The 21,490-nt window shown below is 55.6% G+C and overlaps 3 protein-coding genes across 4 annotated transcripts; all 3 read right to left on the reverse strand.

The window, feature by feature from the left end:
* Positions 1-1,464: 1,464 nt before the first annotated feature.
* GPAT4 (glycerol-3-phosphate acyltransferase 4) lies at positions 1,465-9,623 on the reverse strand. 2 transcript variants are annotated; one of them, XM_041128293.1, is made up of 12 exons: positions 9,525-9,623; positions 5,953-6,022; positions 5,318-5,615; positions 5,061-5,135; positions 4,536-4,625; positions 4,324-4,417; positions 3,715-3,830; positions 3,428-3,483; positions 3,009-3,094; positions 2,643-2,771; positions 2,482-2,561; positions 1,465-1,848 (listed from the first exon to the last, which is right to left on the reverse strand). In XM_041128293.1, exons 3-12 carry the CDS (start codon positions 5,473-5,475, stop codon positions 1,740-1,742), a joined length of 993 nt encoding a protein of 330 aa, XP_040984227.1. In that variant the 5' UTR covers positions 5,476-5,615; positions 5,953-6,022; positions 9,525-9,623; the 3' UTR covers positions 1,465-1,739. The 2 variants fall into 2 exon arrangements, with proteins under 2 accessions (XP_040984227.1, XP_029891282.1); XM_030035422.2 differs by lacking the exon at positions 9,525-9,623 and adding an exon at positions 8,841-9,098.
* A 2,216-nt stretch (positions 9,624-11,839) lies between these two features.
* Positions 11,840-13,542, reverse strand: LOC115349829 (protein phosphatase 1 regulatory subunit 3C-B-like). Its single transcript, XM_030034567.1, has 2 exons — positions 13,420-13,542; positions 11,840-13,299 (listed from the first exon to the last, which is right to left on the reverse strand). Exons 1-2 carry the CDS (start codon positions 13,431-13,433, stop codon positions 12,390-12,392), a joined length of 924 nt encoding a protein of 307 aa, XP_029890427.1. The 5' UTR covers positions 13,434-13,542; the 3' UTR covers positions 11,840-12,389.
* Positions 13,543-18,885: 5,343 nt separating this feature from the next.
* Positions 18,886-21,434, reverse strand: GINS4 (GINS complex subunit 4). The gene is made up of 7 exons (XM_030034570.2): positions 21,228-21,434; positions 20,908-20,994; positions 20,493-20,606; positions 19,915-20,012; positions 19,562-19,650; positions 19,094-19,184; positions 18,886-18,982 (listed from the first exon to the last, which is right to left on the reverse strand). The coding sequence occupies exons 1-7, from the start codon at positions 21,324-21,326 to the stop codon at positions 18,886-18,888; spliced, it is 675 nt and encodes a 224-aa protein (XP_029890430.1). The 5' UTR covers positions 21,327-21,434.
* Positions 21,435-21,490: the final 56 nt, after the last annotated feature.

The following is a 21,490-nucleotide window of genomic DNA, read 5'->3' on the forward strand; positions in this document are numbered from 1 at the left end:
TTGAGCACTACAAGAAGCAAAGGTAAATCAATTCAGTATAGAAATATTTCCCATAACTGTACCTTAATAGATCATATGCTATTAAGTGTAGCTTTACATCACTGTGAGTAAGGAAGACTGTCCCCTCTCAGGTATTGTACTGGAAACACTTTAGTTTATTTGTACGTAAGTTGATGGTCCTGGGGTAGGTGGAAAATAGCACATGGTGGAAAATGGGGTTCCTCAACTACGAGGACAAGTTGTGCATACCCTGCTTGCGCATTATCTGTGCACAGGTAGAGACGGCCTAACTGACCCAAAAGAAGGGTTTTGAAGCTGCTAACAATGCAAAGCAGGGAGGTCGCACAGAACTGAATAACGTAGGTGAGGCTATGTGCAGTATGTCTCCTGGGAAAGGTTAGGGGAGTTGCTGGACTCTCTCTCTGTTACTTTCTTTTCTGTGTCTCTCTTTCTTGATATAACCATGTTTTACCCACGTAAAAACAAGCAGGAAGTAAACTACCTTGAATTCATGTTGGTAGCTAATGCAGGGAAATTCAAATCTAAGGACACTTACACAGAATAGCTGTCCTGACCTGGGGGTAGCAGATGCCCTCCCCCAACAAACACCACTCGGGGTACAAAGGAGGCACTTAAGTGTTGCCTTCTCTAGCGTTCCAGAAAATGCAAGCAAGCTTCTGCAGATAGCAACAAAACAGCATTTGCTTCTTAAGAGCAGGCAGAGGACCCAATGAAAGTGCTAAAATTTGTAGGAACATAAGGATAATTGGAAAGTTCATGGGATGAATGCTCAAATGCAAGTTGTTTTACTGAATAATATACTTGCAGAGCTGAAAGGGAAAGGGGTACCACCTCTAGCACAAGATTTCACTTTTCTTGCAACGAGCCGAGATTATGTATGTGCGTGTTGGTGCACAACAAGATCAGATCCCACCATTTCCCTCACTAGACATTTGAAAGGGGATCTCCTGCCCCGGCCACGGAGTCTCAGATTCTCCCACCCGCACTGGGCTCCCACCATAGCACACAGCGATTCCTCAAGAGCCCCACTTGCCACACGAGTTAACAGCTGCCTGGCAACTTGCAGTTCCAGGGGATAGCGGGAGGCTTCCAAGGAGGATGATCCTCACCGCTTGAGGAACCCCAGCAAAGAGACTGTTACTCAGGTGCTGGAGAAGCAATGGTCTGGGCCAGGCTATGGCAGGAGGGTGGCAAAAGGAAAAGGAAAGGTTTCTCCTTCCAGAGGTAAAGCTGGAAATGGCCCAAGAGACCACATACTGCTCCTAAGGGGTTTGTGCTGCCGACGTGAGAGGCACAGGCTCATGAAGACTCCCTTGGTTGTCAAGGCAGCTAATTTCAGTGCAGCTCACCAGTTTCTGTGCCGTGGGAGACTTGTGACTGACACACATGCACATCAACACGCCAGTCTTCCCCCTGGGCCTGTAAACACCATATGGAAGCATATGACACCATAAGTGTTTCATTTAATATTGCCCCTGCAAGGGGCTTCACTGTAACAGTAACAAGAAGGCATCTTTGCCAAGAGCTGCCCAGGGCCTAAAGACTCTAGGCAGTAACAGTGCCTCTGGGAAGGAACAGCCAGAGGATGAAGGAGCAAGTCCAAGCAGCTCTGGAGTAGCCAAAGTCCAAAGATTCGGAGCTGCTTCAGGCAAGACTTGGCTCGTGCCGGAGGCAGAAGGCTCTGGCCAGGCCCAGTAATAGTGCTGGAGGCAGAGGGCTCAGGAGCGACTCCGGTCTTCATGGTTGCCTACAATCATTTTGCTGTAGAGTTTCTGTTGCTCCTCCTTGAATGTGTCTTTCACCTTCTCCCTCTTCAGTCCTCCATCCCTGGGGAGAGAGTTGTACCATCAGAGTGGCTGCAGGTGTGCACTGTCTGAAACTTCAGTTGGGGCTGCTCAGAGCAGGTCAGAGCTCCCGCAACAGTTGGACAGCTACACTTGGACCTTACATTGCCAGGGTACACACACTGCAGACCAACCCCCCCCCCAGGGGAGTTACTTTCACACCTTGCTCTGCCAGGGGCTGCACCCATGGCCCCGCACTGTGCTCAACACGGCAGCTCTGCCAGAAGCGTGAGCTGCTCCGATACCACTACGGTAGACTGCCTCCAGAGTCCCTCTGCCTCCCAGGCTCTGAAGATCTCGGTGCCTCAGAAAGGAAGTTCCCAAGCTCAACCCGCTTTACTGAGCGGCATAAAGTCAGAACCAGGGCATCCCAGTGCAAGCTGGAATCACAGAATGAAGCCCTGGTGCCCAACACACACAGCAGAAGCAAAGACTTTGATCCCTGCTACCGAAGAGCACTTTTGGAGGTCACAGGCAAAGATGTATCTCCATTTCTCCATAGGCCTACTCTGCCCAACGCGAGACACAAACTTCGCTCTACAGCCCACGAGCACCTACCAGGACCCAGGACCAGGGAACCCTGGCACCGGGAAGAGAAAAGCCTGCCTGGACTCACCAGAGCAGATCCACGAGGCCCCCCTGCCTGGCAATGGCTGACTTCACCCGATTGGCAAACTGGACAGCGTCCTCTTCGGGCTGTGGCAAAATAACACTGTTCAGCAGGAGCAAAGGGCCAAAGAGGTAGCAAATTAGATAGGCCACGTTCACCTTACTTACCTGCCTGGTCATTGGGGGCAAGTACCAGACACTGCAGACGATGGCCCAGCTGGTCATCATCCTAAGGAGGTAGGTTACCATGCCATACTTGCTGCTGTTCCAAAAGGCATCTCCAAACTGTGGGTCATACTAGAGAGGCAGAAGAGCTCATGAAAGTCAGGCGGTGGTTGCACCCTCCCTGAGGCTCCAAATTCCACCCCAAGCCCAGCTATAGGCCAGCCCTCCCAGAGCACTACGTGTAGTGACCTCAGCTTCCCCAGGCCCTCAGACCAGGCTGTTGACCCAGCAGTGCCAAGACTGGACTGCCAAGACTAAGCTCGCACACAGAGGGCTACTAGTGCTGTAAGAACGTTTGCCTTCTCATACCTTGATGGCTACAGGGTAAACCGTGGCTCCAATTTCAAAGCTCCCCTTTTTGAACATCATCACAGATGTGTTGTTGATGCAGGTTCCTGTAAGAGGCAAGCACAATCTTCTCAGCTTCCCTTTGCAAGTCAGTTCAGAAGTCTAAGCTATACACCTAAGGGCTAGGCCACAGGCACGCAGCAACTGCCCCCTAACGCTCCAAAGCCTGTTCTCTGTGTGCGTAGGATGTGTCACCAGGACATCATATATCTGACTTCCACATTCTGGGTTCAGTCAGCTCTGAAGATGCAAAGTCCCCTTTGCCTCAGTGAAGGGTCTCAAGGCCCTTGGCTGCGTAAGAAGGGAAGGAACAGAGACGTGGTGCTGTCCCAATGTGCCCTCTCCACCAGGTGCTTGTCTGGCCTTGCTCCACTACTCACCTTCCGGAAAGATAAGAATAGGCAGTTTGCTCTTGTCCTGGACGTGCTCTGTGAGCCTAAACAGAAGAGCGTCACCCGTTAGCACAGGGCACAGAAGCTATCCCTAGCAATCCCCACAGCATACAGTCCGTATCCTGCAGTCACTGGGGACTGTCTGGGTGCCAGCAACAGTGACGCAGTCTCCCAGCACCCGTGAGGCAAGGCAGTGTCCTCGCCCAAGGGAAGCGGGCAGCCTCCCCTGCCTTCCCAGCCTCCAGACCTCCCCTTGCAGCTAGCAACTGTCATACCTTTTGGCGACGAGGTGACGATCTTTGACCTCAGAGCGTTCAAACCAGACGTGGGGGCAAGCTTTCACCATGGCTCTCTGTATCACACCCATAAGCCCTCCGTGGATCTGACCCACCTGAACAGGGCAAGAAGACACAAGTTACAAGACCTGGGGACACATGAAGGCCAAGGCAGCTCCTAGCTTCACAACCAAGTTGAGGTTCGTCTTTCTAGCCCTGCCCTGGAAAGGCTGAGAGGAAAAGCCCCAGGCTCTGACTGGAAGGACAGATGTAGCAAGCCCCAAGCACTTTCCACATTGCAGGAGGTGCAGTTGGGGAAGTGCTTTGCTATTCCATGGATAGCAAAGCCCAGAGCTCTACTTGCAAAGCAGTGCCCAGAGACCCCCGGTGCTCTGAGTCCCAGGCCAAGCTTGCTGGAAAGCCATGCACAACAGGGCATCTGCGCACAGGGTCTGAGAGTGCCCTGCGATGTCATGCAGGGAAAAGGAGTTCTGCATGCTCAAAAGCCTCTTGGTGCCTAATCCTTGTCGCATGGAATAGGCTTGCTGCTCCCACCACACATGCGGCCAGGCCCGGCAGGCAGAGCTGGGGCTGGGGTGCAGACCTTACCATCGCGTAGTAGCCATCACTGGCCAGGATGATCACATCAATGGGAGATGTGTGATTGGCCACGCAGATGCCTCCGTTTCGGGGTCTGTTTTCTCTGAATGCAAAACAAAGGTACAGATGAGGACAGAGGAACGAAGCGTGAGGCCTGCAAGAGGCACGGCATGGAGCAGCTAGTGGGAAGGGACACCCTGCAGCAGACAGTGCCTCCTTACCGGTCGTGGTAGGTGATGATGGCTGTGAGGGCACGCACACAGATCCGGTAACACATCAGGTGGACGTGCTTGCTCAGGAACTCCTTACACCTGCAGCCCAGGACAGAGACCATCACCTCCCAGTTCTACAGTCTCCCCTGTAACGACGCTGCTCAGCCCAGCTGCCCCAGCCATGAGATCCAACCGAAACTTCACATCTCTCCCATAGAAACGCATCTCATCCTGGCTTTTGCCATCAGCATACGACCACTGATTCTTAACTCGTGAGAACCAAATGTGGCCTTTGCTCCTTTCTGTTGTTATTCCTTTCAGAGCCCAGGGCTGAGCCCACAGGCTTAGCGCTCACATCTAGGCTCTTTGTTTACAATTACAGGGTGTCTGTTCCTGAGAGGCTACAGATGCCAGGACCTCCTGCCTTGTCTGCAGCAGGCAGAACAGATAGGCCTTGCAGGAAAACTTCAGGATTATCAGGTCTCAAACTGCACAGAGGCCTCCCATCCCCTCTTCCCTCAAAGACAAACTCACCTTCCATTTGGCAAATATCCCACCACTGTAGTACCAGTCACCAACAAGCTGATGCCAGTAAACGCCAGGGCTATCCTGCAGAAAGAGGGAAGCTACACGCTAGCAAAACCAGGCCACAGGCCGTACTCATCAAGTAGCTTGTCTCTCCTGATCATGTTGAACAGGGTCCGTGGGGCTTGGAGACCAGTTGCACTTGCTGCAGTGGGAACAGGCCATCGGCACCATCTCAGCAGGCAGATTCCCATAGCAGCACTCACCTGAGGGGCAGAAGAAAGCAGTAGCGGATGAGCACACCCAGTCCCCAGAGTACAGTGAGGCGCAGGCTGATATACTGGAAGTTGTAGTTGGTCCTGCTGAGCAGGTTCCAGGACTCCAGCTCTTCAGCTGAGAACCTCTTGGTCACTTCATCATCCATGATGGTCTCGATGCCTTTGCGGCAGAAATAGAAGACATCCGAGAGCTCAAACTCAGGGGTGTCCAGGGCTTTGCCGCTGCCACTCCGGCGGATCTCCTTGATCTCCTCTTCCAGTGACGTTGGCTCCTTTGCAATGATACCTGCAACACACCGCGGGCAGCTCTGAGCAAAGCGCGACATGCCCGCTCAAAGACAGCTGAGAGCCGGGGCCCTTACTTGCCTGCCCTCCACAGGACCCCCCTCCTTTCTCCAGTCCAGATGGGCATAAACCAGTCCTCCCAACTATCTAGAAATGAAGCACTCCCTGGGTGCTTCCTTCCCCTTCCTCAGGAAACGAACCTCTCCATAGCTGCCCCCAATCCACCTACATGGAAAAGGCTTCCCAGCATACCTCAGCTGCTCAGAGACACCACGTTTACCCCATCTCCCCAAAAGAATTTTGAACTTCATATGTACCCATGCAGGGCAGGATCTCACCATTGACATAGGGCTTGTATAACGGATGGTTCTTCTCCTTGGCACCACGCTCTATTCTCAGTGTCGCCCACTGCAAGAGACACACATGACAAGGAAGATTCACAAGGCCTGTAGGTAGCTCCATGTCATACACTACCCTTGTTTTACAGTTGACTTCCAGGGAACCCATGGTTAAGGGGAGAAGATGGGGCTAAAGCAGGAGGCTTCCATACAGAACTGAGAGAGCGAGTGAACACAACTGAACTGAGGTGGAAGCAGAGACTGGCCTGGGAGGAACATTTTTACAGCAGAGATCTGCCTGCAGTGGGACAAGAAGACTGATGGGGAGGTGACTAGCACAGGCACAGGACGGCCACGACGTGCACAAGTTTGTGTGCCATTCTGCACAGCAGAGACCCAGCAGGAAGCAGGGAGTGCCAGAGGGAAGAAGAGTGCTCAGTGGTGAGATGGCACAGCAAGATTTTCTGCAGACTCCATGTCCCGTAGGCTCTGCTGCACCTGGCATGTGGTTGCCACTGCACAGCTTCTGGGTGGACCGTGCATCCTGCTGGGGTGGTCCGCATCACAACGCAAGAAGCTGATCATGGGACCGGTGCTATTTTTCAACCCTCATTTCTTCCAAGCTCAAAGCAGAGACTGTGTTTTCAGGCTGCTGCTAAAAACATCAGGCTGATGACGGGATGGGATCCTTCCCTCCCCGATTCAGCCAACAGCTGCTGCTGCTTCTCAGCTCACCAGTCAGTCCAAAACAGCAGCAGCAAGCACCCTCAGACAGCACTCTGGCAGCTGGCTACCAAATCCCGTGCCCAGACTACCTGTTATCCACAGAAATCTCTCTCAGCTAATTCTCAAGGGCAACAGCAAAAACTGCAGGCTGGATTTCTGGCCAGTCTTCCTGCCTGCCCTCCAAGTAACCCTCTCAGCCTCACGCTCTTCTGCACTATACAGGTCTGGGAGAACAAGCTTCTAAAGGTGCAACACGCTTATTGCTCCAGGCTACCTGCTCCATCAGGGATCTGTGAAGAAGCGGAAGCCGCTGGGAACTCCTGGCATCCCGGTCTCAGCCCATGCCAGCATCAGATCAGGAGGCAGCGATGTGGGAACGCTAATTGCATATAGAGTGTCCGGCTCATCTAGCAGCCTCCTCTGCCAGCAGAAGGAACTGCAGGATTGCAGAAGATTGTCTAGACACTGCCATCCCAGGAGAAGTCAGAAGAGGAGCTCTGACCCAGCAGGAGCTGGGCAGCCCACAGAGAAGGCGTTCCTCGCAAGCCCAGCCCGTCTCTATCCTGACTGCAGTAGCAGAAAACCCAGACTCCCACCTGGGAAGCACCAGGCAGGTGTCCCTCACCACCAACGGAGATGCGCAGCCGCCATCCCAGGTCCCGCAGCTCTGGCTGTGTCCCACAGGCTGCCAGACTCGAGCGCTGCCCCTCTGGGCGAGGTTCACAACACTGGCCTCTAGAGCTGGGAAAATCTTTCGGGCAAGTAACGCTCCCCAAAAATACAATTCTGCGTGATCAAACCTAGTGAGTGAATTTTCCACCAAATCTGCGAGCCGTTGTGCCAGAGTCCTCCTCACCCCCACCACAAAGATTCTTTGATAAAAGCTGAAATAGACTTCAAAGTCTTTTCAGAAAAAGTTTCAAGATTAAACACCAAAATAGGTGTTGAGATTAAATGTTCCCGAACTGAAGAAAGAAAAAAATGAAAACAAGGTGAAAAGTTCCATTTCAGATAAACCAAATTTATTTTTTCTCCCAGTTCAGTCACTAAATTTGAAGTCAGGTCTTCAGACATCTGTGTTAATGAAGCACCTCACAAAGCCCAGGGTCTTCCCATTCGCACCTCAGGCTTTGGGGAGGACTCAGAGTTTAAAGAGCTGAACATTGCAAGCTCCAGGGCTGCCTTCCCAAGCCAGCCAGTACAGAGGTACTCCTGAGGAAGACCAGCCTTGTTCAGACAGCAGTAGCTGTACCATAAATCCTTTAGCAGCTTGAACTGCACGTTTTAGATCCTAAAACCTCCCTATCAAGCAGTGGACGCCCCTTTTCCTTTTGCTTATCTGCCAGGGTAAGGTGGCATAGGCTGTATCTACTACGAGTTTGGCAAAAATTCTGGTCTCACCAGGGGCTTGCTTCAAGGAGAGGCGTTGGCTGTGAGACAGCCCATAAAATTAGTCTGCCAAAGGCAGGCAAGGGAACAGCATGACCCCAAGCTGGAAAATTCCACTTGGCCTCTCTGTGCCAAGAGGGTCAGCAAGGGCTGCTGGTCGTCCTCAGAGGCTGCAGGTCCAGACATGGCTGCTGGGCTCAGCAGATAAGCAGGCGGCACTCTGGGACAGAAAGGTGTTGAGAGCTCTGGGTTCTGGCCACGGACGGCTCAGGGCTTGCAGTACAGGAAGTCCTGCCTTACGTCCTGCTTTTGCTTCATCCAAACATGTCCCGGAGAGGAGCAGGCTGCTGATTGCAGCCTTGTCCCTCCCCATCACACCCTACACCCCTTTTGGCTCCTTTCCACATCGAACTGTAACAGCACTCTGCCTTGCCTGGGACATTAACCCATCCAAGCACACACCTCCTCTCAGCACATCTACAGATCCTGCTGTACTATTGCATACTTACGGGCCACGCTATCCTAATACTTTACTTGAAGACTTACTGGATTAATTACAGGGAAAAAACAGCCTAGGAACAGAGATCTAGTAAACTGCATTCAGCTGAGATGACCCAAACGGGTCACCTGGCACCCACACGTCACCAACAAACCAACGTTCCACCCCAGTCATCTGCAATGCTCTGCTGAGGGGCAAAAGCCTCTCTTCCTGGCACGACCACGCTTGACCAGACCCCTGTAAACACATGGAAAATTCTGAAACCACGACTTACCTGAAAAACCTTTAATAAAGTTTTCATGTAAACCTTGCGGATGCCAAAGGAGACTCCAAAAATTGCTGGCACAATGATGAAAACCAGAAGCAGAGTGAAGAGGACAGTTATGGAAATCCCCAAGAGATTAACAACCAGGCTGTCAAAGGGGAGCAGGAGGAACATGGTGAAGGGCCAGGCAAGGCTGGTGCCCTGCAGCCAGACAGAAGGGCTGCCCGCAGCGATTAACCAGTCCTCCTGTTATTCAGCAACAGTCTTGCACATGCACCAAGTCCGCAGCCTGCTCACAGACCCCATTCCAAAGTTCACATCCTTTTTGGGCTCTGCGAGAGAGGGAACGCAACGGGATCAGGGAGAGCAGTTGGGAAAGCAAGCAAACAGTCTGCCAGGAGCCCAGGTGAGTTCAGACAGTGCGGGCTGAGGAGCTCAAAGAAGACGGAACACGCACACAGGTTCCTCCATGGACGTGCAGTGGGCACTGCAGTGACACAACTGTGTGAACGGATATCCTCCCAAGGCGCCGCTAAGCAAGTCCTGCTGTGGGGCAGCTTGTGAAGAAGCTGGGAGCAGAATCCCCTTCTGGCTGCTGAGAGCATGCAGAGTCTCTTCACAGGGACAAGGTGGAGTCCATCCCTGAGCCTGCATTGGAGGAGATCGAGGGAGTTGGCACTTGCCGGAGCCTACCGTATGTGGAGCTATTATTGTTCCTTCCGTGAGGACACAGGCACTAGCACAGATCTTTGCATGACGCCTGGAACAAGTTTAATTCCGGAGGCCCCTGGCATCCATCCACGCTGAAGGGTCGTTACAGACACGAATGAAGCCTGTGTCCCTGGAAAGCTCTTCAAACAGCAAGTTGGCTTCTTGGCAGACGAGGCACTCACATGCCACCAGCACTAGCGGAGGAAAGAGAAACCGAAGTCAGGGAAGTCAGGCAGCTCAGAGAGACGTCAACTCAGGGGGTGGCAGAAGGCCAGGGACAGTGGGCTCTGAAACCTGGAAGGCTGAGGTCACATCACTCAGAGCAGCTCCTGAAACACAGCAGACTTGGACTGGCACTCCAGCTACCGCCTGGCACTGTCACAGACTTGGGAATCACCCCCTGCTGCCACTTGTCCTGTATTTTCATACCATCCACACCTCAGATTGAGCAGACTCATCCAGAACCACGCCTAAGCACAGGACACTGCAATCAGGTCCCAAGTACCGGAAAGGAGCCAATGGAGTGACAGAAAACCCTTCCTCATGACGAAGATCTTATCGCCTCTCTCATTTCAGAGGCATCTGAGAGCACTGAGCTAGCCAGGTACCCAGATTCCTGGGAAGGCATCACTTCCTCTACTACTATACGCACATCTCGCCTCCCTGTCGCACAGGGCAGCTTTACAAACAGTTCAGGACAGGACGTCAGCCCAAGGGGCGAATTACTGCTGATGATTAGCCAAAGTGGAACTTGTTGGGGCACGGGGACCAGTCAAAGGTCAAACACCCGGCATTACAGCCCTTCCGGGGGAGGATGCCCTCTGCAGCACAGGTATGCGCAAGGCCAGCTGAGGCTAGTAAAAAGAGACCAGTCTGCTCCGGGGAGACTTCCCTCGGGATACCGCCTTCACCTGGCTACAGAGTATCAACCTGAGGATGGGATTTAACAGGTACCCAACAAGCACACAGGAGCAGAGAAGAGGGTCTGGGAAGATCCTGTTGCTCCCCTGTACAGCGTGTTCCAGCTGCTGGCTTAGCGCTGCTACACCTGTAATGCCAAGAACATTTTTAGCGCTTCAAAGGAAGACACATGCCTGCATAAACCACGTCCTGGGAGAGGCAGCTTTACAGCCACGCGCGTAACTGCCCATTATTCCAGAGCCGTCACCCATCAGAACCAGGTCTCGTGCCGGCAAACTGGTCTGACCGGCCACCTGAGCTGGCAGCCCCTGCCCTAAGAGAGGCTCAGTTATTGCATTCCTTCACCGTGTCACCCAGCTGCGGGCCCGTCAGGGGAGGCCACGCACCGGGCAGCACGCGTGGCCGGCACCCACGTGCGATGACCACTGGGCAAGCGTAGGCAGCCCTGCCTGCTGGCTACAACCTCCGGGGCTCACGCCAGGACGACGCTACCGATGCCCCAGGGCCGAAGAAGCCGAAACTGAAGCCGCGGCCCCGGCGGGCACAGCCATGGCATCCCCCGCCGGCTGCCTCTCGGGCCGCAGCTTCGCGTTCCCGCCCGGCGGCGGCGGCGGCGGGCGAAGCCCTCCCCGCCCCAAACCGCAGCTTCGCCCCGCAGCGCACCCAGGGCGGGGACGGCTGCGGCGAGGCCGGGGGCGGCAGCGGCGAGCGTCGTTCCCAGCTTTGTGCACCGGGAGCGCGGCGGGACACGGCCCACGACCGCAGCGAATCGCGGCAGGGCCCGGGGCTCGGCCCGGCGACCTTCGGTCCTCGGCGGGGGCTCGCCAGGCAGCGGCGGGGGTGGGTGGGTGGGGGATGCTCCCGCCGGAGGGCCGGCTCCGCTCCTCCGCCCCGGGCCGAGCGGCGGGGGGCCTGATCACACCCGGCACGGGGCGGCGCTGCGGCGCGGCCCGCACCACGGCGGGGAGGCCGCGCTCCCCGGTTAACGGTCCGCGGCCGGGCCGGGCCCTACCCAGCCGCCCCGGCCCCCCGCCGGGCGCACCGGGAGAGGGAAGCGAACAACGGCCCGAGGCCCAGGCGGGGAAGCGGGACACGCCGGGCCGGGCCGGGCCGAACCGAACCGGGCCGGTCACGCACTCACCTGCCGCCACTGCCGCCGGGCCCCGGCTCCGCCCCCGCCACGTGCCGTGCGCGCCTCCGCCCCGCGCTGCGTGCGCTGACGCCAGCGCGCCGCCCGCGGGGCCGCGCCCGCAGTGAGCGCACCGCCGGCAGAGGGCGCCCAGCCCCACCCCCCCCTTCCGCCGGCCCCGCCCACTCCCCGCCCCTGCCCCGCCCACCACCCCCCCCCGCCCCGGCGGCGGCGGCAGAGCCAGGACTCGCGAAGCGCCGTCACTTTATTAACTCCCCGTTACAGCAACAACGACCGGAGGCGGGCTCGCCCGGTGGCCTGCGCGCTCGGTCACCCCCGCGGCGAGCCCTCCTCGGGACCGCCCCCAGGGCAGCAGGCCCCGCTGGCGGCTGCTGCCGCAGCCCGGGAGCGGCAGCTCTGCCGAGACCCCAGCGAAGGCACTTGGGCGGCACCGGGACCCCCGCGGCTCACAGGGCTGGCTCCCACCCGAAGCGGCCGACGGACACGGCCGCGGGCCGCAGCCGTCCCTTCGTCACTCCCCTACTCTCGCAATAGCGTTGCCTCGAGAACCTATGGGCAGGAGTTACGCCAAGCAGAGGCTTCCAGCCTGTACGGCAGGAGCCAGCAGCGAAGAAGCTTCCGTGGAGAGCGGCAGCTGCTTGTACAGCAGCAGGCCAGACGCACGGAAGAGCTAACGAAACCGTGAGCAGCATCTTCTGTGGCTGACCCCTCCCCAAAGACCCTTGTACCGTAGTCGGGACATGGAAGGGACCTACACCTCTCTGCACACTGCCCTCCTACCAATAAGGAGCCTGGGTCTCTGAGCGCCGCCAGGTCTGCAGGTGAGAAAGGACCAGGGCGGCAGCCCGAGAGGTGCCGAGATGCTCCCAGGCCCCAGTGGCACCCTTCACGGCATGGGAGGGAGGGCGGATCATGCCCACGTGGCAGATCTTGTAGTTTCTCCCGTGGTTGTTGTCCCAGTGGGTCTTCTGTCCGCACTGGAAGGAGATGCAGAACTCTGTGGGCCTGCGGGAGACGGATGGCTTGGGCAGGGCAAGCTCAAAAGAGAAGATGTCTGTGTCAGCCGAGCCGTACGTGCTATGCATGTACTGGCAGGAGATGTCCCGGAAGCTCTTCCAGCCATCGAAGCTGATGCGGACCATCACTTTCTTCTCGTACTCGATGTTTCTGACCTTCACTGTCCCTGACAGGGCACGGTCCTGGATCAGGCAGTTCTCCAGGCAGACAAGGTTGCTGTGTAGGCGGCTGCGGAAAGTCACGTAGTCCGCAGAGGGCTGTGGGAAGTCCAGCACATACCTGCACGCTTCTGGGCGTGAGTCCCACAGCCTAGGTCGGAAGCAGGCGAGGTCAGACAGGGCATGCTGCAAGTCACAGAGGTCCTCCTCAATCTTTGAGAAGAAGCGGACGGCCGTCAGCGAGAGCCCCTTCGTGTCGGCAAACACGACTCTCTTCTTCTTCTGGCCCTTGGAGCTCTTGGTGCTATCTCGCCGCTCAGGCTCGGGTTCTGCGCTCGGCTTCTGGTTGAGACAGGATCGGAGGGGTTTGCGCCCCCGGTTGCCCCGCAGCTCCTCATAGGAGTTCAGCAGCTTGCGGATGGGGGGCGAGTGGCTCAGGCAGAGCCGCATGGCCAGGTCCACGGGCATGGCCGGGGGGGCGATGGCCCTCGCGCTATACACCTGGAAAAGCCTGGAAGCAAAGAGGGGGTCAGACGGCGTTGCCCCCGGCCGCCGGACCTCCAGCCGCGGCGAGTGCCCCCCCCCCCCCTCGCCCGCTCCCTCCCTCCGCCCGCCCCCGCCCCGCTCTCACTCGCCGCAGCTCATCGCGTCCCGCCCGCTCCGGTCCCGCTGCCGGCGGCTCCGCGCGGTCAATGGAGCCGTGGGAGCGCCGGCGGCCGGGACACCCCGCGGCCGCGGCGACAGCCAATCAGCGCCGGAGACACGCCCCCGAGCGGCCAATAGGGGCTCGGGGCTGCCCCGCCCCGACGGGCTGAGAACGCGCCCCCGGGTCTCCCCCGGCCCCGCCGAGCACGACCACCCGCCAGCCCGGTTGCGACCACCGTAGCCGGGCTCTGCCCGCTGGCCCCGCACCTCCCCAAACACCGGGGAGGGGGCGGCGCTGCCCCCCACGCTGTGCCGCAAAGGAGCCCTCTCGGGCGAGGCCGATTAACGAGCCCAGAGCCCGAGTCGGCCCCGCGACCCGGGTACCGGCGACCATCCTCTCTCTGCCGGGCGACACTCCTGGCTGCGGCCTTCTCGGGAGCTCAGCTCCCTGCTACGAGCTCAGCTGTGAAGCGGGCTGACGGGAGGAGCAGCACAGAAAAAGCTCCGAATGCCAGAAAAAGGCGAGTGCTTTTTACAAGACCAGCGTTTACTAAACCATCAAAGCCCGGCGGGAGCTACAGGAAGAAGAGGAGCATGTTCCTCTCACATTGTCTTTACTGGTGGGAGGCTTGAACTCTTTTTATATGTCCCTTTTCAGGTCCAAAACCAGCTACTTCCAAGGTGCCTAAGCACAAAGAAAATCCCAGACTCCAGGCTCACCCTCTACCAAAAGTGAATCTAACTCGGAAGTTTCTGACCCCAGTTCCTTGCCCTGAGAAAGAGATTCACTCGCACCTGAGCAGGCAAGAGACACTGTGGTGTCCCTGACACCTTTATTCAACATCACCTTCTGTTCAGCTCACATGTGACTCCTTGACAGAAGAGACCGTCACCTAAATCAGATCACCCCTGCCCTGTACTACCTGCTAATCTCTCCAGAGCTGTCTAGCCATTTATGTTAAGCAGCCCTGATTGCTCCTGCTGACAGTACAGATTTTCATCAGCCCATGACACAACCTACCTATCAAGTATTTATACACAGCTTTCCCTCACCCCTGTGTCTGAACGTCTCCAGCACAACACAAGACACCTCTCACAGGATGGCCAGGAGAAGTGAGCTTGAACCCAGTGCTTGGCTGGCAAAAACCTGCAGTTCAGCCCCGGCCTCAGTCAGCAAAAACAGCAGAAAAAGAAGCAAGAGAGTCAAAGCAGCACCATCCCCTAGAAGGACGTGTGGCACTCGTGTGTCTGCTGGTCAGACACTCCTGCCTGGGGAGGAGCAGGACAGAGAACTTTGTGGGTGACCAGGGGCCAGACGCACTTGCCTGGCTGGGCCTGCAGGAGCTGGAGGTATCTGCTGGTGGCCAGTGCTGCTGGGTACCCCCAGCATCAGAGCAGATCCGTCTGCTGGGCCTAGACCAGACGTCCCGCTGTCAGCACGCAGCCGGCACGCTGCGGCCGAAGCCCTGGCTGGTGACCACGCTCAGGCCCGAGCTGGAAGCAGCGCTCCCCGTTTCTGAGGCCAGCCTCAGAGACAGGCAGCACCACATCCTTCTGCAGAGGTCCGCTGGAGGATCAGCTACCCTGCAAGGTTTAACTGTGGCTGCAACTGCCCAAGTTACAAACCCAAGCGACATCTCCTGAGGTCATGACAGCAAACTGCCCCCCCCCCCCCCCGTCTTGAACTAAGGGCTCTTGCTCAAGGTCTCGCAAGTTGTCTGCTTTTGAACCTTTGAATACTTGAAACTTTTCCCCGCAGAACTTCCAGTTGTTTCCCCACCGTGTAGGAAAGTTTGTATAGGTAGTTGTTGCTACTAAGGAATCATCATCCTCACTGGATCACATGTAATTTATTTGAGATCATTTTCCTGTAGATACCCAGGAGAAAAGAAATAGAACCACCTTTGGATTACTTTTCCTAGACAGGACTTTCAGAGGAGCAACTCCCTTGATACCAGCTCTAACACAGATATTTCTCGATTCTGGGAAAGCTACTGTCACCCAGAAGCACAGCAGCCTGCAGCCAGGGTTAACCAGGGCAGTGGAAGAGAAAGCCTGCAGAAAAATCCCTCAACAGGTTTTCCACATTTCACACATGGTTGGGGTCTAATGGAAGACAGTCCCCCTGTGCACTGTTGTGATGGGTGGCATACTAGACATATGCGTACAAGGACAGATGTCCTCCAGCACATACAATGCCGGCCATGAGTCCATTTTCAGCAGTTGCTTTCAGAGAACCATCCTTTCATCACATCCTCTTGTGCTGACAGTGCGTTTCCCCCCCACTTCAGTGACTTGGGCAACTGACACAGACATGAAAGTCTTCCTAGCAATGAAACCACTTGCCCCACCTTTCTCCTGCACTCAGGAGAGCAGATCCGGCTCAGGCTGGGAAATCACAGCTCACCATCAGTGCCCTCCTTGCGACCTCTTTCACCATCCACCTACTTTGCGTTTAGAGCTAATCACTCAGTAAACCCAAGCTATCTCCACCTTGGAGGGGCAGAGAACAGGGGATGTATTCGAACCCAAGCTTTACAGCAGACCCCATGGAAGCTGGAAAAACTGTTCCCACTCTGCACATTCTCTTCCAGAGGCACAGATTAAGGTGGATGGACTGCTGGGTCTTCTCCTCCTTCTATAAGTACAAGCCAAAGGCATCACTTCCTTGACAAAGCTGCAGACACTTCCCCTTCTCCCAACACAGACAGAACAGAGGCACAGTGTTAGCAGTAAGGCTGCACCCAGTCCCAAAATTGTCCCGGTATTTAGTCATGGAAGGACACAAAAAGCAGAGAGCAGCATTTTCAGGTATGCCAAAACTGAATCTCACTATGAGCCTGACTGATTTCAGCCTACTAGCCATCTTCAAAAATCCTGCACAGCCTGTGATGAACATTGCCTTGTGCCAGCTGTCAGACTCCAGAGAGGAGCTGTACTGAAGGCAGTCTGGAAACAATCAGATCCAGTTAAGATTCAGCCATTGGAAAAGGACAGGTGCCCCTTATGCCCACATTGCTGCAGCCACGTGAGATGCAGCGGTAAGGCAAATACTAGCTGTCTGGACAATTCTTCAGTCAAACTTAATAGGGCCAAGGAGAAAGTCTTCCAGACGTGCCACCTAGACATTCTTCAAGCAGCCCTTCTATAGCACGTTTCTGCAGCAGCGGATTAACGACGACTTTGGCTGAGAGCTTCAGTCACCTCTGTGAAGCAGCCTGGGCTGTACATACAGGCAGGGCACAATCCACAGCCCTTCCTGGGGGGCTGTGCAGGGGTATGTGCTACTGATTCCAAAGGATTAAACCCAGCCTCCTCTTAACATCTATACTTAAAAGAATCTTCTTTATCTAAACGGATTCATTACGAACACTGTAAATCACACATGCAAAGCCACTCACACTACAAGATGCACTGTGTCACCCTCTGTCTGGCAGAGGAAGGGGAGTGTCAGAGGAGCACCAGGCTGCTCCTCACACAGACCGCCGTGCAGGGAAGACCCTGCCCTGAAGGAACATGAGCCACTGTCTGTCCATGAGCCACTGTCAGTCCACGCACCTGACAGGCACTGAGCTGAGGTAGCACGGGACACCCTGGCTTCTCCACCAACTAGAAGACGCATGCACGGGTCACCAGGGCCAGAGGAGCTTTTCCTTTGCGTGACCAGCACAAAGGAAACTATTCAAAGGCAGCCTTGAGCTTGAGGATTAGCTGTAATAGTGGTACAATGTCCCTGAAGCCAGCCAGTCCAAAGAAGCAGGTTGGAAAAGGCCGGAAAAGCAGCAAGACCTCTCACCCCCCTCGCTGGACTTGATCTACATGCAGAATTCCAAGAGATGAAATAGCAGCACTTAAACCCTCTGTGCAGGACCCGCTCTGGTGTTGGCTTTACGCAAAGTCTGCACATGTAGCAGAACTGCAGGTTGAAACACAAATTTTACATGGGCAGTATAAAGACCCCATGGCTGTGGCACAAACACCCTGAGCATGAACCAGTTGCTCTGGTTAAGAGGAGGTTTGTGACAAACCTGCAAATGCTGTCCGACATTTCCAAAGCTTTGATCGTGATTGCAGCATTCACAATCTGATCAGAGAAAACACAGCTGCCCATGGCTCCTGGAAGCACTCACTCCTTGGCCCAGGGCAAGAAATGCCATTATCAGCACAAGGTCCAGGTAGCAATTCCAAATCCAGGCCTACTCTGCAGGCAAACCTCAGACACCTGTAATGGCAAGGGTGGGTATTTTACAAGGATAGGGCTATTATTGCCAAAATGCCAGGAAGAAGCAGCATAGCTCCTCTCTGGCCATATTAGAAAGGGCTGTACTGACACAACTGTATCCACACTGGGACACAGGCTGCATAGGCAGAACAAAGCTTGTGCAGCCTGCCTTCCCCAAAGGCAGGGTCTTTCCAAGGAAGGGCAGACTTGCTGTTTGGTCCGGGTAACAATGCTTCAAGGGAGAAACTCCAGGCTAGTAGAAACCCTGAATTCCTAAGCTCATGGCCGTCTCCCAGCTGATAGTCAGAAAGACAAAGGGAACAAACTTCATAAACTCTTCACCCTCCCTTCCCACTGCAGGTAAGGAGCTGGTGCTAAGCACCACACCCAGGACCCTATGGCTCTCCCCTGCTCGCTCATGGCATTCCCTTTGCTCTGAACTGCAGTTTCCATCCTTAATGTGTTCCAAACCCCTCCTGCTCTTTCTGCAAGAACTAAGATTTGCTCTGCCATCAAATATCTTTATGTGTGGTGGTTTTTTGCTCGATGGACCATATGCCAAATATGGTGCAGAAGTATCCCCCTGATTCACCTCAGAGCAACACGCCACTTGCGCAACATCCAGGGTTGCACAGACCCTGTGATGAGATCAAAGCTGACAGGGGAAGGCGGAGTTCACATAGCTGGTTGCCACACCATTCGGTCAGTCAGTTTCCACCCAACAGCCTAATTTAAAGAATAGTGCTAAACTGGAACAGGAATGAACACACAGCTGCAGGTTTAAAAGAGAGCACCCTACTATTTACAAAGGCTGTATTCGCCTTAGAGGATGGATGCGCTCCGTGACACAGATTGCCCTCGCTCAGGAGCACCAGAGAAAGGAGTCTGGCTATATTCCAGGCATGTCATAACCAATTAGGAGTCTGATGAGCTGTGGGGGCAATGAGCCCCTCGGCATCAGCAGAGGGAAAGACATCCTGCTGGTTTATTTGCGTGCTTTCAAGGGTACCCCTTCCGACGCTGCTGCTGCTGCTGCCCTGCCCAGCCACACCACGGCCGAAGGGGACACGGCCCGGCCCCACCCCGGCCCGCACAACCCCCTCCCACGGCCCGCTCCGCCCCGGCGCCACCTGCCGGCCACGGGAGGGCGGGGGGGGGGGGTCCGCAGCAGCTGCAGCGGCCGCCCCCCGGTGTCACGGCCGTCCTGGCCCTGCACTTACCGCTCCCCCCTCAGATGAGCTGCACCGCTCCCGAGGCCACCAGCGGGGCAATGGTCTTGTACCGGATCAGATGCTGCGAGCCCTCCTCCAGGTCGATGGTGTACTCTCTGCCAGAGACGGATGTCAAGTTAAACGGCCTCCCCTGCTTTGCTGTAACCAGCGACGCTTTTGTGAAACGAGCTTATTTTCGTGCACCGCACGGGGAAGCGCCCACCTACCTCTGCTCATCCATCTCTGGCTCGACCAGGATGTTCTCCTGCCGCTCCAACACCCTCAGGAACACAAAGGAGTCCAGGTTGGGCTTTGGAACTGCAAACAACGGATTCGGAGCACAAGCTCAGCTCCTGCTTGTGTTCCTCTGCAGGACACGGAGCTAACAGAGGGGTGGGAGGGACAGCAAACTCATGGCCAGTAAAGGGAACGCTAGACACTTCTGATCAGATGTAGCGTGCACTGCCTCAACGTAAGACAAGACTCAATGGCAGGGGCGAGCACGATCCTCTGACAGCAGCACCAAGGGACACACCACACAGCAGAGCAGCGCTATGACACTGTTATCACATCATCTTTGCTTCTGCTGAGTGCCAGCTGGAGGACTAGCCCATAACATTTCATGCTCCTCAGAGCTTTCCCCACATCCCTCCTGCTGCAATTTTCAGATTGCCCTGGAGTCTGGATGTACTCACCTGATTTTAGGAGAGACACTTTCTGCAGGTTGGGCGGCATGTGTTTTAGGGCCACGTTTCTCAGATAAGTCTCTGTGTTTGCCATGTACCTGAAACAAATCATTGGAGCATTTACTGGTTTAATCAAATACAAACTTGTGGGGAGAGTACTGACTCAAAACGCCAGCAAGTGACACCTCCTGGTTCTACAGGCATGGCCAGAGACAAGCCCAATGGCTTGCCCTGGTAACTGCCTCAGAGTTACCAGAGTTATTTTATTTCAGCTCTTTCCTTGTCCATAAGGAAACCTCCTGGTAAAACCCGAGTTCTATAACCTATAAAAAGGGAGGGAGATGCATCCAAAACATACTCACTCTTTAGCAAAAGCAAACTCCTCTGGTGACAGAATGGAAGGGTCCCCTTCGGCTCGAGACTTCTCCTTCTCCAGGACATGGGGGAAAAACTTCTCTATCTGATATTGGAACACAATGCTAAAGACTGAAACAGACTTTTCCCAGTAGTTCAGTGCCTACAACCCCCACTCCGCAGAGGCTTCCCCTGCAAGCAGCAGTCCACTGCTGTATGGGTGTATGCAGCTGCCGCAGGCCTGCCCAAATACCTGCTCCTGAATTAACAGCAATATGGCCAGCTGGGGTCTCCAAGCTGCACAACCATATGTGTACATGGCAGGACCCAGGCAGAACATGCAAGCATTCAATTGTGCCATTGTGGGCCCAGATGAGGTAAGAAAGCACTCATAGCAATGCTGTGATCCTCCTTCAAAACAACAGAAAAGTGTGTCCAAGGAATGAATTCCTTTGGGTTGGACTTCAGAGGACACAGAGCACGGGCTTTAACTAAGTGCCTTGCTGAAGCAGGAGGCCTTGTATGGGTAAAAATCACTCCTGAAGTCACCCTTTTTCACCCCCTGGGCAGCAGAAGCAAGTATTACCTTTACAAGCCTACACCGCAAGTAGCTGCTGAGCACGTAACGGATCCTTTCAATCTCCATGCGGTGAATGCTGACCTTCAAGTCTCCTCTCTTTGCCCGTTTCAGGTTTGCCTCCTGCAAGGAAAGGCAATGAGAAATTAAATGATTGAAATGTCAAACAGAGAGGAAGACAAGTTTTGTACATAGGGCCCTCAAAAACCGACTGCGACTGCTTTTGGTGACACCAAGCATGCTATTTCCTTGTATCTCCCAGTCCCCCCTCCAAGACAAGCTCAAAAAAGGTACTCGGAACAGCCTTATCTCAGGGACAGAGGAGCAGATAAACCTGGCAATCCCAGAGGGACCCATGCACGTATCTGCCAGGCCAGGCAACCAGGGCCTGCCTTTACCACCACCTTAGCCCAGCAGAACCTACCATATGGTCCAGCTGCTCCACAACACACTCGATGATCTCAGGTTTGCTTTCCAGCAGCTCTGGAGCAAACTTCTCGTTCAGCCAGGCCTGAAAGAAGACACACTGTAAGCAGAAGCGAGGAATGCACCTCCTATACGCCCCAGTCCCCAGAGAGGCCAGAAACTCAGCCCTCCGCACCTCCTCCGGCGAGCCCATGGACCCGGCCCCCAACCACCCCACATCTGTCCTACAGAGCCCACCTTTCAGTCACCCCCCCGCCCCATATCTCCCCAGGGAGCCCAGGGGCCCGGCCCTCAGCCGCTCTCCCCAGCCCACACTACCTGCTCCAGGCTGCGGATGAGCTGCGCCGGGGTGAGCACCAGTTCCTCGCTGCCGCCATCCGAGTCCCCCTCCGTCCCCTCACCGCTCGCTGCCGCCATCCCTCCACAGCCTCCCGCCAACAGCTACGGCCCTCCGCGCATGCGCGACCCGCCCCACCGCGCAGGCGCCCCTCGAGGCCCAGCCGAGCCTCACTGCGCAGGCGCCCGGCACCGCCTATCTTCTTCCCCGCACTGCGCAGGCGCCCGGCGCCGCCTAGCTTCTT

Source organism: Aquila chrysaetos, chromosome 13 (assembly GCF_900496995.4).
Source record: "Aquila chrysaetos chrysaetos chromosome 13, bAquChr1.4, whole genome shotgun sequence".
In the NCBI taxonomy this organism is placed as follows: Eukaryota; Metazoa; Chordata; class Aves; order Accipitriformes; family Accipitridae; genus Aquila; species Aquila chrysaetos.